The 17,112-nt window shown below is 44.1% G+C and overlaps 1 protein-coding gene across 1 annotated transcript in view; it reads left to right on the forward strand.

The window, feature by feature from the left end:
* usp48 (ubiquitin specific peptidase 48) overlaps positions 1-17,112 on the forward strand; it is a 195,163-nt gene that overhangs the window by 23,549 nt on the left and 154,502 nt on the right. The window contains exons 4-5 of the mRNA XM_070860713.1: positions 8,050-8,177; positions 12,078-12,202. Coding sequence (XP_070716814.1) covers positions 8,050-8,177; positions 12,078-12,202 — 253 coding nt within the window. The remainder of the gene's footprint in view (positions 1-8,049; positions 8,178-12,077; positions 12,203-17,112) is intronic.

The raw sequence follows: 17,112 nt of genomic DNA on the forward strand, positions 1-17,112 counted from the left end.
ATTTTACATTGTATTATTAGACTTGTGCATAGCCTGGGTGACCATAAGCAGCTCATTATTTCAGATCTGCCACACAAACTTATCCAGAATTTGACTTGAACGGATTCTCTTTAGTAATTCTCATAGATGGTGTAAAAAGAAGCTGAAGTGGAAAATGTCACAGCATATAGTTGCACTCACATGCTTTGTCATAGAACGTGGTTTCTGAATGTTTGTTACTTGTTGAGTTCTTGATCTCAGCCAAGTTATGTGGAGAAGGTATGAGTGAAAGTGAGTGAGAAAGCCGATACTGACTTACAGCAATTGCAAGATCAGGATTGGCAGTCTTGGGTTGAAGTTCCTTTTTCGCTCCCTTGGTCAGGAAATGCTGTCTTCTCATGGATTCTGAAGATGGAAATTGTCACAGTGAGGGTCAGTTTTGAGAATGTATTTTGAGGTCAGGACATAGATCTCTAATTTTCTTCCCTGTTTTCCTCTCCGTTATCGAATCAGACATTCAGTGTAAAAGCTCAATGTCTGTTGATGTTTGAAGTTGACCTCTGCTGTGAAAGCTTAGACATAAAGGGCAAAATACAAAAAGACGGACTGGTAGTAATTTTTAAAAACATTTAAGAACATTAGAATTAGGAACAGGAGTAGGCCATCTAGCCCCTCGAGCCTGCTCCGTCATTCAACAAGATCATGGTTGATCTGGCCATGGACTCAGCTCCACTTACCCGCCCGCTCCCCGTAACCCTTAATTCCCTGATTGGTTAAAAATCTATCTATCTGTGACTTGAATACATTCAATGAGCTAGCCTCAACTGCTTCCTTGGGCAGAGAATTCCACAGATTCACAACCCTCTGGGAGAAGAAATTCCTTCTCAACTCTGTTTTAAATTGGCTCCCCCGTATTTTGAGGCTGTACCCCCCAGTTCTAGTCTCCCCGACCAGTGGAAACAACCTCTCTGCCTCTATCCTGTCTATCCCTTTCATGATTTTAAATGTTTCTATAAGATCATCCCTCATCCTCTGAACTCCAACGAGTAAAGACCCAGTCTACTTAATCTATCATCATAAGGCAACCCCCTCATCTCCGGAATCAGCCAAGTGAATCGTCTCTGTACCCCCTCCAAAGCTAGTATATCTTTCCTTAATGTAAGGTGACCAAAACTGCACGCAGTACTCCAGGTGCGGCCTCACCAATACCCTGTACAGTTGCAGAAGGACCTCCCTGCTTTTGTACTCCATCCCTCTCGCAATGAAGGCCAACATTCCATTCGCCTTCCTGATTACCTGCTGCACCTGTAAACTAACTTTTTTTGGGATTCATGCACAAGGATCTAAAAGAGTTTCATGCACAAGGACCCCCAGGTCCCTCTGCACCACAGCATGTTGTAATTTCTCCCCATTCAAATAATAATCCCTTTTACTGTTTTTTTTTCTTCTTCCCAAGTTGGATGACCTCACACTTTCCGACATTGTATTCCATCTGCCAAACCTTAGCCCATTTGCTTAACCTATCTAAATCTCTTTGCAGCCTTTCTGTGTCCTCTACACAACCCGCTTTCCCACTAATCTTTGTCTCATCTGCAAATTTTGTTACACTACACTCTGTCCCTCTTCCAGGTCATCTATGTATATTGTAAACAGTTGTGGTCCCAGCACCGATCCCTGTGGCACACCACTAACCACCGATTTCCAACCCGAAAAGGACCCATTTATCCCAACTCTGCTTTCTGTTAGCCAGCCAATTCTCTATCCATGCTAATACATTTCCTCTGATTCCGCGTACCTTTATCTTCTGCAGTAACCTTTTGTGTGGCACCTTATCGAATGCCTTTTGAAAATCTAAATACACCACATCCATCGGTCCACCTCTATCCACCATGCTCGTTATATCCTCAAATAATTCCAGTAAATTAGTTAAACATGATTTCCCCTTCATGAATCCATGTTGCGTCTGCTTGATTGCACTATTCCTATCTAGATGTCCCGCTATTTCTTCCTTAATAGTTTCAAGCTTTTTCCCCATTACAGATGTTAAACTAACCAGCTTATAGTTACCTGCCTTTTGTCTGCCCCCTTTTTTAAACAGAGGCGTTACATTAGCTATTAAAGCCCCAATTCACCCTTCTCTGAATCCTTTCCAAATGGTAGTTGTCTTTTTGAAGGTAGAACATAAGAACATAAGAAATAGGAGCAGGAGTCGGCTGTTTGGCCCCTCGAGCCTGCTCCACCATTCAATAAGATCATGACTGATCATCTACCTCCACTCCACTTTCCTGCACTATCCCCATCTCCCTTGATTCCCTTGATATCCAAAAATCTATCGATCTCTCTTGAATATACTCCACAGCCCTCTGGGGTAGAGAATTCCAAAGATTCACCACCCTCTTTGAAGAACTTTCTCCTCATCTCAGTCCTAAATGGCTGGCCCCTTATTCTGAGACTTTTACCCCTGGTTCTAGACTCCCCAGCCAGAGGAAACATGCTTCCTGTATCTACTCTGTCAAGCCTGTTTTAAAAAAAAAAAGTTGTATGTTTCAATGAGATCACCTCTCATTCTTTTAAACTCTAGAGAATATAGGCCTAGTCTACTCAATCTCTCCTCCTAGGACAATTTCCCCCCCCCCCCCCATCCCAGGAATCAGTCTGGTGAACCTTCATGCACTTCCTCTATGGCAGGTACATCCTTCCAACTTTTAATCTATTTTTAAACTTTTTAAACAATTTGGGAAAACTTTTAAACAACTTGGAGAATTTTTCCTTTTGGAAACCTCGAGAAACTTTTAAATAATTTTGGAAAACTTTGGAAGAAATTTTTAAAACATCCCTCAGAACTCCAGCAGACAGCTTCCTAATGCTGGAATTCCCTACCGCGGAGAGTTGTTGATGGAGAGTTGTTGATGTCAGTTTGTTGGATATATTCAAGAGGGAGTTAGATGTGGCCCTTACGGCTAAAGGGATCAAGGGGTTAGGAGAGAAAGCAGGAAAGGGGTACTGAGGTGAATGATCAGCCATGATCTTATTGAATGGCGGTGCAGGCTCGAAGGGTCGAATGACCGACTCCTGCACCTATTTTCTATGTTTCTATGTAAGCCTCGAGCCACCTACCATCAAGGGCACTACTCGATGCCGAGCTTGTGGCCAACATCTCGCTGTAGGCAATTAGGCTCCTACAGCAGTGCCTGGTCTCCAGTCGTCTTGGACCCCCTTGCTACTGGACCAAGACCTTGCTCAGCTAAGCTCGTGTGGTTGCCGATGAGCAGTGGCCACCCCATGTTAAAAGAACTCGCGCACAGGCATCTTCCACTTCGTTAACATGAAGTTCGGGACCTGGAACGTCGGAACCCTCATGAACAACTCCAACAGAACAGGCTGGAACGCCGCACCACCATAGTTGCCCGGGAACTTGGCCGCTTTAACATCGACATCATCGCCCTAAGCGAGACCCGGCGGGCAAGGGAAGGCCAGCTCAAGGAACAAGGTGGAGGTTACGCCTTTTTCTGGAAAGGAAAACCAGAGGAAGAACGCCGCCTTCACGGAGTCGGCTTCGCTATCAAAAATGGGCTGGTCGACTGCCTCAAAGGCTCCCCTTGTGGGGTTAACGAACACCCCTTGCCCTGTTCAGGAAACAATGCGCCACAGTCATCAGTGCGTACGCCCCTACACTCGATGCAACGGATGAGACTAGAGGGTTTGTATTCCAACCTCGAGACATCCCTGTCCCGCATCCCCACAGGTGACAAATTGATCCTCATAGGTGACATCAGTGCCAGGGTTGGCAAAGACACAGCCCTCTGGGGACGTGTGATTGGCAGAGAATGGGTAGGGAAAGCCAACTCCAGTGGTACCCTACTCCTGACACAATGTTTAGAACATGAACTCCTCATCACCAACACCCTGTTCCACCAGAGGGACAAATACAAGGCATCGTGGCAACACCCTCACTCCAAACACTGGCACCTGCTAGACTGTCATCGTCCGAGCCAGGGATTGCAAGGATATGCGCATCACCCACGTCATGACAGCAGGTGAAGACTGCTGAACGGACCACCGCCTAATCCGATCCATCATCGACATTAACATAGCCCCAAAGCAGAGGGGACAGCAGAAGCAGTGCCGCAAAATGTCAATGCCGGGGCACTTAAAGACCCAGCTAAGAGAGCCCTATACAGGCAGTTCTTCACAGCTAATCTGGTGTGCCTTGATGACCCTGAGATGCTGAATGCCCACAGCGCTTGATCTGCCCTCCAGGCCTCCATAACCAGTGCCTATGAAGAGACACTTGGTCACTCAACCAGAACAACAACCGGGACTGGTTTGATGAAAATGATTAGGAGATCCAAGAACTAATAGATCGCAAGCGTAGACCATTTCTGAGCCTCAAGCAGCAAAGCAATATTACAGACGGCTCAAGGCTGAGGTCCAACAAAAAACCCGGGACCTAAAGAACAGGTGGTGGATGGAGAAAGCACAGCAGATACAACTGGCAGACAGCCACGATATGCGAGGATTCTTCATTGCAGTCAAAGCCACCTCCGATCCAAACTCCCAAGGCCCCAACCCAGGCTGGCCAACAATGGGGAAACGCTCATCAAAGACACCGAGGCTGTCGGGACCCGCTGGAAGGAGCACTTCGAAGATCTCCTCAATCGAGACTCTGCCTTTGACTTGAGTGTTTTCGACTTCATCCCGCAGCATGCGACCCGTCACCGCCTCAGTGAAACCCCAACGTTGCACAAGGTAGGAAAAGCCATAAAACAGCTCAAGAATAACAAGGCTATGGGAGCGGATGGAATCCCTGCTGAGGAGCTAAAGTATGGTGGAGAGGCGCTGTTGGCGCGGATACACGATCTCTTCTCTCTCATCTGCCGGGAGATCTCAGAGATGCAGTGATCGTGACCATTTTTTAAAAAGGGACAAGTCTGACTGCAAGCGAATTTCCCTGTTATCAGCCTGGAGTTCTCCTCAACCGTCTTCTCCCTGTGGCCGAGGAGCTCCTCCGGGAGTCACAGTGCGGATTCCGTCCCCTGTGGGGCACAACGGACATGATCTTTGCAGCGCGACAGCTGCAGGAAAAATGCCGGGAGCAGCGCCAGCCCTTATACATGGCCGCCTTCGACCTTAGAGGCCTTTGACACTGTCAACCGCGAGGGTCTATGGAACGTCCTCCTCCGTTTCTGATGCCCCCAAAAATTTGTCAACATCCTTCGCCTGTTCCACGATGACATGCAGGCCGTGATCCTTATCAACGGATCCATTACAGATCCAATCCACGTCCGGACCGGGGTCAAACAGGGCTGCATCATTGCTCCAACCCTCCTTAATCTTCCTTGCTGCCATGCCCCAACTCGCAGTCAACAAGCTCCCCGCTGGAGTGGAACTAAACTACAAAACCAGTGAGAAGCTGTTTAACCTATGCCGCCTCCAGGCCAGGTCCAAGATCACCCAAACCTCTGTTGTTGAGCTACAGTATGTGGACGACGCCTGCGTCTGCGCACATTCTGAGGCTGAACTCCAGGATATAGTCAGTGTATTTACTGAGGCATATGAAAGCATGGGCCTTACGCTTAACATCCATAAGACAAAGGTCCTCCACCAGCCTCTCCTCGGCACACGGCACTGCTTCCCAGTCATCAAGATTCACGGCGCGGCCCTCGACAACATGAACCATTTCCCATACCTCGGGAGCCTCTTATCAAGAAAAGCAGACATTAATGCGGAGATTCAATACCAGTGCGCCAGTGCAGCCTTCGGCCGCCTGATGAAAAGAGTGTTCGAAGACCAGGCCCTCGAATCTACCACCAAGCTCATGGTCTACAGGGCTGTAGTAATACCCGCCCTCTGTGGCCTGGGTCTGAGGCATGGACGATGTACAGAAGACTTCTTCAGTTGCTGGAGATATATCACCAACGATGTCTCCGCAAGATCCTGCAAATCCCCTGGGAGGACAGGCGCACCAACATCAGTGTCCTTGCCCAGGCCAATGTCCCCAGTATTGAAGCACTGACCACACTTGATCAGCTTCGCTGGGCAGGCCACGTCATTCGCATGCCAGACACGAGACGCCCAAAGCAACTGCTCTACTTGGAGCTCCTTCATGGCAAACAAGCCAAAGGTGGGCAGCGGAAACGTTATCAGGACACTTTCAAACCCTCCCTTATAAAGTGAGACATCCCCACTGACACCTGGGAGTCCCTGGCCAAAGACCGCCCTAAGTGGAGAAAATGCATCCGTGAGGGCGTTGAGCACTTTGAGTCTCGACGCCGAGAGCATGCAGAAACCAAGTGCAGGCAGTGGAAGGAGCTTGCGGCAAACCAGTCCCACACACCCCTTCCCTCGGCGACTGTCTGTGGCTCTTGTAATGCACTGTTCTGCCACCAAAGAACTCATTTCAGGAGTGGAAGCAAGTCTTCCTCGATTCCGAGGGACTGCCTATGATGATCCTTCCTTGGATAAGGAGACCAAAACTGTGCAATACTCCAAGTGCGGTCTCACCAGAACCCTATATAATTGCAGTAAGACTTGGGGCTGAACAAGAATGCTTGAGTTATTTCAGGTGTGACCAAACTAGTGATCTCTACCAGATTGGAATAACTTTTAGTCAAATGCCCTTTAGACGCATCCCTGTAAGTGAATGTCCTTTGTCATTAATAGATTCTCATTGACTGGATGCTTTCCGTGAATGCTCAGTAATGTTCTTCAGACCTGTTTATTTTGTGCCTTTGCAAATGAGCACCCTTTCATTCTGTATACATTTCCAGTGTACATTGTCTTTTTTTTAAATACATAGAATTTACAACTCAGAAACAGGCCATTCGGCCGACCGGGTCTGTGCCAGTGATTATGCTCCACACGAACCTCCTCCCACCCTACTTCGTATAACCCAATCGGCATATACTTATATTCCTTTCTCTCTCATTGTACTTATCTCGCTTCCCCATAAAGGCATCAATGCTATTAATTGACATTAAGATCCATCAAACTAATTGGGCCAGATTCCTTTGAATTTTCTCACACTCATCACATGGCCACAAAGCTTTGGAGTCATTGGTAAATTTAATAGTACAAGAGGTATCTGTCACTTCACAACATGGCAAACTTCTGGCTGCAATCATCCTAATGTGACTCACTCTTGGGAGGACTAAAAGTTTGCATATACTTTTATTAAAAAAAAAATCTTTTGAAGACTATTGTTTGAAGTTGAACTTGTGTAATTTCCCCTTGCCCTTTTGTTTGAGGACAGTGCTGTACCTCCTGAGCACTGAATGTTTGGCATTCTGGTAAAGACAAATAAATGTGCACATTTATAAAATTAAAATACACCCTCAGTAGTTGAACATATCCCTCCACACCATCCCAGTGCACTGATGCCTGCCAACATTCTTGACTTGCACAGTGGGGGAAGCAGTAGTTTTGCTATTTGTGAGATGCCCTCCATAGCAATGAGAGTGTTTCTGTTTATAAAAAAGACTAGGATCATTTATTCACCACATTGGAAAGATAAAGACAGTTTGATGTGTAGAGGTGATGCCTCCCTTCAAACAATGTGGACTTTAGCTTTATGCAGTATTTGTCTATTTCTTCTACAATCTGGTTATAGTGACCGATTTGGAAAGGAACCAGAATGATCATTAAATCAGAAAGTGGCAATCCCAAAAGCAGTCGGACTGAGAGCTTTAAAGTGTCAGTAGGCTTTGCTAACAGGCTGAGCAGAGCTGACCAGTTTACACAGCTGATTGGTAAAGTCTACACAAGTACTGTTGCACTGCTTAGCTGTTGCTCAATTACAGTATACCTGCAGTATATTATAGAGCTGAGACAAGAGTAAAGTATTCTTTGTGTGTTGTTCAGCACAGTCCTGGTCAGTACAATCAATGGAAATCATTCAGATTCAATATAATGTGTTTTGGCAAGCAAGGTTTAACCATTTGCATTGACAAGAAATGTTCACTGAAAGTGGATTCTGTTGTATTTACTGCTCTATAGGATATATCGGGCATTCTAGAGCAAAACAAGATTTATTAAACAAATAATCAGTTATTAATGTGTTTTCTACCTCAGAGTTTGAACCGCAGTCCATCTGTGAGCACCTTCAGTACTTGTTTGCTTTGCTGCAAAGTAGCAATAGACGATATATTGATCCTTCTGGCTTTGTAAAAGCATTGGGCCTGGATACAGGACAACAGCAGGTAAATGAATGCGAATCCAAACAACTAATTTGCCAAGAAATATTATGCACGGATCAGGATTTCTATGACTTCAAAATTACAAATAAGTGCCCTAGTTAATTGGAAAATAATTTTTTTGCCGAACTTTTCTGTTGGTTCGTGGTTGACTATAATTTCCTCAGCATTGGAATCATAGAATCATAGAAATTTACAGCACGGAAGGAGGCCATTTTGGCCCATTGTGTTCACGTCGGCCGACCAAGAGCTATCCAGCCTAATCCCACTTTCTAGCTCTTGGTCTGTAGCCCTGTAGGTTACAGCACTTCAAGGCAGTGAGTTCCAGACCCACACCACCCTCTGGGTGAAGACATTTACCTGTATATCTCCTCAAAACCTCCCCCAGTTACTTTAAATCTATACCCCCTGGTTGTTGACCCCTCTGCCAAGGGAAATAGGTCCTTTCTATCCAGGCCCCTCATAATTTTATACACCTCAATCAGGGCGCCCCTCAGCCTCTTCTGTTCCAAAGAAAACAGACCCAGCATCTCCAGTCTTTCCTCATAGCCAAAATTCTCCAGTCCAGGCAACATTCTTGTAAATCTCCTCTGCACCCTTTCCAGTGCAATCACATCTTTCCTGTAATGTGGTGACCAGAACTGCACACAGTACTCCAGCTGCGGCCTAACCAGTGTTTTATGCAGTTCAAGCATAACCTCCTTGCTCTTGTATTCTATGCCTCGACTAATAAAGGAAATATTCCATATGCCTTCTGAACCACCTTATCTACCTGGCCTGCTACCTTCAGGGATCTGTGGACCTGCACTCCAAGGTCCCTTTGTTTCTCTACACTTTTCAGTGTCGTACCATTTAATGTATATTCCCTTGCCTTGTTAGCCCTCCCCAAATGCATTACCTCACACTTATCTGGATTGAATTCCATTTGCCACTGTTCTGCCCACCTGACCAGTACATTGATATCTTCCTGCAATCCGCAGCTTTCTTCTTCATTATCAACCACACAGCCTATTTTAGTATCATCTGCAAACTTCTTAATCATGCCCTCAACATTCAAGTCCAAGTCATTGATGTCTACGACTTTAAGCAAGGGACCTAGCACTGAGCACGGCGGAACTCCACTGGATGCAGCCTTCCAGTCACAAAAACACCCATCAATGTGCTTCCTGCCTCTGAGCCAATTTTGGATCGAACTTGCCACTTTGCCCTGGATCCCATGGACTTTTACTTTCGTGACCAGTCTGTCATGTGGGAACTTATCAAAAGCTTTGCTAAAATCTATATACACTACATTATACACACTGCCCTCATCAACCCTCCTGGTTATCTCCTTGAATAATTCAATCCAGTTAGTCAGACACAATCTTCCCTTAACAAATCCATGCTGACGGTCCTTGATTAATCCATGTCTTTCCAAATGAAGATTTATCCTGTCCCTCTGGACTTTTCCCACCACTGAGGTTAGGCTGACTAGCCTGTAATTTCTCCCTTTTTAAACAAAGGTACAACATTAGCAGTCCTTCAGTCTTCTGGCACCGCACCTGTAGCCAGAGAGGACTGGAAAGTCTCTGCTAGTTCCTCTTTTGCTTCTCTTAACATCTGGGCCTGAGAATTTATCTACTTTCAAAACTGCTAAGCCCCTTACTTAATACTTTCTCTCTCACTGGTTATCTCATCTAATATTTCTCACTCCTCCTCCCTCATTGCACAGTCTGCATCGCCCCTCTCTTTTGTGAAAACAGACGCAAACTATTCATTTAAAAATCATATAAACATCTTCTGCCTCCACACAGAGGTCTAATAGGCCCACTCTTTCTCTAGTCATCCTCTTGCTCTTAATGTATTTATAAAACATCTTTGGGTTTCCCCTGATTTTACTTGCCAACATTCTTTAATACTCTCTCTTTGCTTTCTTGACATCTCTTTTAATTGTACCCCTGCGCTGCTTATACTCCTCTAGAATCTCTGCCGTATTGAGTTCTTGGTATCTGTCATAAGCTTCCCTTTTTTTCTTCTTCTTGCCTTGTATGTGCCTTGACATCCAGGGGCTCTAGATATGTTAGTCCCATCTTTTTTTAAGGGAACATACTTGCTCTGTATCCTCAGAATCGCCTTGTTGAATGCCTCCCACTGCTCTGACACTGATTTACCATCAAATAGCTGTTTCCAGTCCACTTTCGCCAAATCCCATCTCAGCCTAGCAAAATTGGCTTTACCCCAATTGAGAACTTTTATTCCTGGTCCACCTTTGTCCTTTTCCATAACTACCCTAAATCTAACTGAATTATGATCACGAGCACCAAAATGCTCTCCCACTGATGCCCCTTCCACCTGCCCCTCTTCATTCCCCAAAACCAAGTCCAGAACCGTCCCCTCCCTTGTTGGGCTTGTTACATTTTAGGCATTCTGTACCCTCTGTTTTTTTCCCAGTTAATATTAGGGTAGTTGTAATCCCCCACTATTACAGCTCTCTCGTTTTTGCATTTTACAGCAATTTGCCCACATATTTGTTCTTCTATCTCCCTCTGATTGGGGATCTATAGTACACTCCCAGCAGTATAATCGCCCCTTTTTTGTTCTTCAATTCAACCCATATGGCCTTGTTTGATGACTTATCATCCCTTCTCCCAGCTGTAATTATTTATTTAATTTATACTGCGACCCCCCTCCTTTTTTACCCCTCTCTCTCTCCCGTCTGATAACCCTGTAATCAGGAATGTTGAGCTGCCATACCTGCCCTTTAAATACCAAGTTAGAGGATATTTCATGCTTGAATCGTGGTTTTGTATGGTATGCTGCAGGACCATAAAGAATCATACTGGTGTAACAGTGGGCAAGAAAATCTAATGTACAATCCCAACAGTTGTGGTTCAGTTAATAAAAAGTAAATTAAAATGCTGGAAAGCTGCAAATGCACATGTATTGGTCAGCATCTGAAAGATAATCAACAGTTTGGGCAGACCCCTCATCAGATCTGTTTAATTGATGTCCGTAAGAGTCCAGAGGGAGGGCTCAAGAGGAGTTGGAAGGCTGGCGGTAGGAAAAATGGTTGGAATTGTAAGGAGTGTCTCTGGCTAAGAAGAAAGCCTGAAGACCAAGGCAGCAGAAGCTGTCGTCAATAACCTGTTTAGTTTTGAATTCATTGAGGTGAGGGCAGAGGAAGAGGAATTTGCTAAGTGTACATTATTCAAGGTCAGAAAGTGTAAATGTGGAAGGTCCAGTGAAAATCTGACAGGAATGCGGCTAAAGCTTGACACTGTCATCAGTTGATTGCTTCTAAATTAGCGAGCATTCACAGAAATATCGTAGAACGGCAAAACACTGTGGGTGCTGGAAATCTGAAATAGCAGGTCAGGCAGCATCTGTGGAGAGAGAGACATCTTGTTTTCTGAATGCAGTAGTCTGCTGGGGTAGCAGGCCAGTGGTTTTTTGGACCATTTACTGCAGTCTTGCAGATCATTTCTACTGCTAGATTTTCAAGAGCTGTATTAAACTTTCTTTTAAGTGCCTTTGTGCAATTGTTATGGTAGCTTTAAAATGTTCAGTCCTTTTTTGGCATGGTCAGAGTGCTAGAATAGACATTAAATTCATGGGGAATGTTTACAGGCCAGGGCTCACTCTGGTTTTCATGGACACCTAACCTTAGCTGTAAGTGTGGCTAAAAGTTGATGATCATGTCCAGTTGATCACAACTTTATTAAATCATGGTTGCTACTTAGGATTTTGGACTAAATTAGTAATCACGTGGTAGCCTTTGGAAATGCCCTCTTTTAGACTTTCATGCTTTCCAGCCATTTCTTAAAACCCTTAATTTATGCAGTGCTTAGTTTACTGTATCCCATTGTTAGGATGGCTGCTTTTATCTTGATTGCTAAACATTTTAATCTTTTCTAATTGTGTCTACAGGATGCTCAAGAATTCTCCAAGCTGTTTATGTCACTGTTGGAGGACACACTATCTAAACAGAACAATCCAGATGTACAGAATATTATCCAGCAGCAGTTCTGTGGACAGTACGCCTATGTCACAGTGTGAGTGGACTGGAAGCTATTGCTGAACCTTTGAGAATGTTTCACACTAATGTATATCAGTAAAGACATTGCAACAGGAAAAAAAGAGACATACAAACTGGTAACCTGTATCCCATTTTTGTTGCTGGAAGTGTGTTTTGTGACTAGAGGCTTAGCCGATTTGATATATTTTTAAAGTGTGTTGTTTCAGTGTTGCTCAATATCTCTTTCATATCCATCTCCTATGGGATATTAACAAAAAGTACACCTTGTGATGCAGGAATGTAATATTTATTTCTCCCAAGAGTTTGAACCAGGGACTATCTGTATAGGGAGAAAAGGTGTCAGTTTGCACCATTTTAAATATTTGGATTCCCTGTCATACATTTATTTGGAACCTTTTATCACTAACTGTAACTAGCACTCAACTGATTATCTGACCTCCAATATCCTGTACCATTTCTGAAGGTGTAGCAGTGGTTAACTATCTTCCATTACACACATCCCTGCTGAAATGCCTTCCTGTTTGTTTGCAAAGTAAGAAACTTCGGCTTCCAGTTTGTTAGCTTTAAGATGTTTTTACCCTAAGTCAAGAATTTCAGAAAGACCCACTTAATTTACCCATATTGCTACATTTTATCCTACCCACAATTCTTACATTAGCCAGTCTGCGTTGATTTTAGTAAAAACTACTTACGGAAATATATATACTCCAACACAACTTCTTTTCAGAACACAAAACACAATGCAATATTGCAAACCAAACACTTCAAACAATTCAAGCAATGACAGTGAAGCAGGCCAACAGATTCCAGAATACGAAGCTATGGCAATCACTCATTAGGGACAAAGCCAAATAACTAACTGCCTGGAATAACTCCATCCTGTCATCAGCAAAACATTCTTCTGTTTAATTAAAAATCCCACAGAAAATGCTGGGAAGATTGAACAGGTTCTGACGATGGCTCCACACCCAAAATATCAATTTCTCCTTTCCACAGTTGCTGACTGACCTGCTTAAATGTTTCTACTGTTAGATCTCTTAATTTCCAATGAAATACGAACTCCGATGGTAGTTTTAACTTTTTAATCTTTCCAGAGAGCAACAAACTTCTTGGCTTCAAGCCAGGTCTTTGTTCTTACTGAGACACATGGTCAAAATGGCTGTACTTTATACCTGGATCAATTTACAGAAAAGAATTCGCCTTCTTTGACCTTATTGGCTCAATTGAAAGTCTTTTAACGTTTTATTGGCTCGCTACCCAAGGTCCGAAAATGTCAAGTTGATTGATGAGTTAATGCAACATGCTGAGCAGCACGTAGTAGCTTTGACTTGGGGGTCTGAATTTTCAAAGCCTGTCTAAATGAGCCTGTTTGAATACTCTTATCACTTACCATCTGCAGGTTTTTTACCGTTTGTTAATACTCTTCCAGAGTTATCTCTAACCATTCCTCAAGGGTCATCCTCATTGATTCAGTGTCTGATTCAGGTGCATCTAGTTGATTCTGCATGGTTTTGGTCTTTCTGAATCCCTCAACATAACCACTTGAGATATACCCAAACACGTCATATTTCTGCTGTGGCAGTATACCTCATTGTTCCACCTTCAGGCATTGAGCCAGCAATATTCAATGATCTAATTGAAAGCTGAAGAATTTAGGTCAAGCCTTCTTGGACTATAGCTGGCGTATTTGTCCTGCCTTTTGTGGACAGGACATACCTGGATAGTTTTCCACATTGTCGAGTAGATGCCAGTGTTGTAGCTGTACTGGAATAGCTTGGCTAGAGGCGGGGCTAGTTCTGGAACTCAAATCTTCAGCATGACAGCTGGGACGTTGTCAGGGCCCATGACCTGATGCCATGTTGAGGCACTCCCTACCTCCGCCTCTGGTGGGTCTGATGGTGATGGAGTCTGTGACGTTGACTGAAAGGTATGACTGTCATCTGCTTGACTAGTCAGCTCTCCCAATTTTGTTAGTGAGGAGGACTTTTGCAGGGTCGACAGGGCTGGGTGTGCCGTGGCTGAATCCGATGCTGGGTGATCCGTCCGGTTTTATTAATATACTTTTTTGTAGCGTTTTATGCAACTATGTTCCTAGCTAGGCCATTTCAGAGGGCTGTTAAGAGTCAGCCACATTGCTGTGGGTCTAGAGTCACATATAGGCAGACCGGGTAAGGACAATGGGTTTCCTTCCCTGAAGTACATTATTGAACCAGATGGGTTTTTCCAACAATCCGATAGTTTAATGGGTATCTGGGTATTGGGTTTATGACAATCTACTGTACTCATTATTCACTGATACTAGCCTTTTATTCCAGATTTATTTGATTAACTGAATTTACATTCCCCAGCTTTTGTGATGGTATTTGAACTCGTGTCTCCAGATCATTATTCCAGGCCTCTGGATTACTCGTATAGTAACACAACCACTATGCTACCCTAATCTGTTATGGCTACCTATTAGTGGCATTTTGCTGTCTACCTCACCATTGAAATGCATTGAATGCCATGACGTGCTGTATTTGCACGGTAGATACAGACTATGTCTTGTTATTTCAAATGTAAGTACCCTTTAAGAAAGTGATGTGTTAATTACTGCTAATTAACTTCTCTGGCATTGAAAATTAACTATTACAAGTGTGGAGTCTCATTCCTTTAGCTATTACTTGTTGGAGATTTATAATTTACAATTTTTTTTAACTTTTCTTTTGACTCTCTTTTTCTTTCAATCAAATCTTTCCCCCTCTATTTCTCTTTCTATACCTGATTTGACATTGAATTCACCCACTCTAATACACATTTCCTTCTCCATCCTTGCACTATTTACTTCTCAATCATTCAACCTGATTGGTGATGATGCACAGTTTGTTGCCCTGTTCACTCGGGCCCCAAATGCATGGTTTCCCTCGCTGCGACATTACATTACATCATCATCATAGGCAGTCCCTTGAAATCAAGGAAAAGTTGCTTCCACTCTAAAAGTGAGTTCTCAGCTGACTGTACAGTCCAATGTGGGAATTACAGTCTCTATCACAGGTGGGACAGACAGTGTTTGAAGGAAAGGGTGGGTGGGGAGTCTGGCTCCTTCCGCTGCCTGCGATTGATTTCTGCATGCTCTCGGTGATGAGACTCGAGGTGCTCAGTGCCCTCCCGGATGCTCTTCCTCCACTTTGGGCAGTCTTGGGCCAGGGATTCCCAGGTGCCGGTGGGGATGTTGCACTTTATCAAGGAGGCTTTGAGGGTGTCCTTGAAACGTTTCCTCTGCCCACCTGGGGCTCGCTTGTCGTGTCGGAGCTCTGAGTAGAGCTTAGGGAGTCTCGTGTCGGGCATGCGAACAATGTGGCCCGCCCAACGGAGCTGGTCGAGCCTGGTCAATACTTCAATGCTGGGGATGTTGGCCTGAGTGAGGACACTGACGTTGGTGCGTCCACTAAGGGATACAACGGACATGATCTTCACCGCGCGACAACTACAAGAGAAATGCAGGGAGCAGCATCAACCCTTGTATATGGCTGCCTTTGACCTTGCAGAGGCCTTTGACACTGTCAACCATGAGGGACTATGGAGCGTCCTCCTCCGTTTCGGTTGCCCCCAGGAGTTTGTCACCATCCTCTGCCTGCTCCACGATTAGGATGTACGGCACAGAAACGGCCCAACCAGTCCATGCCGCATTTATGCTCCACATGAGCCTCCTCCCGTCTTTCCTCATCTAAATCTATCAGCATAACCCCCATCTCCTTTATATGTTTATCTAGCCTCCCTTTAAATGCATCTGTACTATTCGCTTCAACCACTCCCTGTGGTAGCGAGTTCCACATTCTTGCCAATCTTTGGGTAAAAAAGTTTCTTCTGAATTCCCGATTTGAATTTCTTGATTATCTTATATTGATGGCCTCTAGTTATGCTCTTCTCCACATGTGGAAACATTCTCTCTGTGTCCACTCTGTCAAAACCTTTCATAATTTAAAGACCTCTATTATGACACCCCTCAGCTGCCTTTTTTCAAGAGAAGAGAGACCCAGCCTGTTCATCCTTTCCTGATGTGTATACCCTCGCATTTCTGGCATCGTCCTTGTAAATCCTCTCGGCACTCTCCCCTGCCTCTATATCCTTTTTATAATATGCCGCCAAAACTATACGCAGTTTTCTAAATGTGGTCTAACCAAGGTTCGATACAGGTTTAGCATAACTTCCCTACTTTTCAATTCTATACCTCTAGAAATAAACCCTAGTGCTTGGTTTGCTTTTTATGGCCTTGCTAACCTGTGTCACAACTTTTAGTAATTTGTGTATTTGGACTCCAAGATCCTTTTGTTCCTTTACCCCACCCAGACTCTCACCCTCCCAGTAATAAGTGACCTCCCTATTCTTCCTACCAAAATGTAATACCTAACATTATCTGTTTTGAAATTGATTTGCTAGTTATATGCCCATTCTGCAAGTTTATTAATGTCCTCCTGTAATTTGTTGCAGCCCTCCTCAGGATTGACACTTTTCCCCCCACCCCCAAATTTGGTGTAATTGGCAAATTTAGAAATCGTGCTTTTGATTCCAAAGTCTAAATCGTTACTATAAATTGTGAACAACAGTGGTTTGAGCACTGATCCTGGTCGAATATCACAACCCAACTGCTGCCATTATCAGCTTGCACATTTTACCTCCTACCACGTAAAAACATTAAAAGCCTAAACATGCTGGGGCAAATCTAACTACCCTGCTACACCAAACTCTGCGACATGTTTCAACTTTTTTCTGCAACATGGTAGTTAAACTAATAATAACTTTCATTTAGGATTTGTCATTTATAACCAGAAGTAATTACGACTTAACGGGATCTATTCAAGATATTGGTCCTATTGGACTGAATCAAATTTTTGTTTTATTGCCCTTTCAAAGAAAGATATCAGCCTGGATTTTGGGGTCAGCGAC

The sequence above is a fragment of the Pristiophorus japonicus genome, chromosome 18, assembly GCF_044704955.1.
Source record: "Pristiophorus japonicus isolate sPriJap1 chromosome 18, sPriJap1.hap1, whole genome shotgun sequence".
NCBI lineage: Eukaryota > Metazoa > Chordata > Chondrichthyes > Pristiophoridae > Pristiophorus > Pristiophorus japonicus.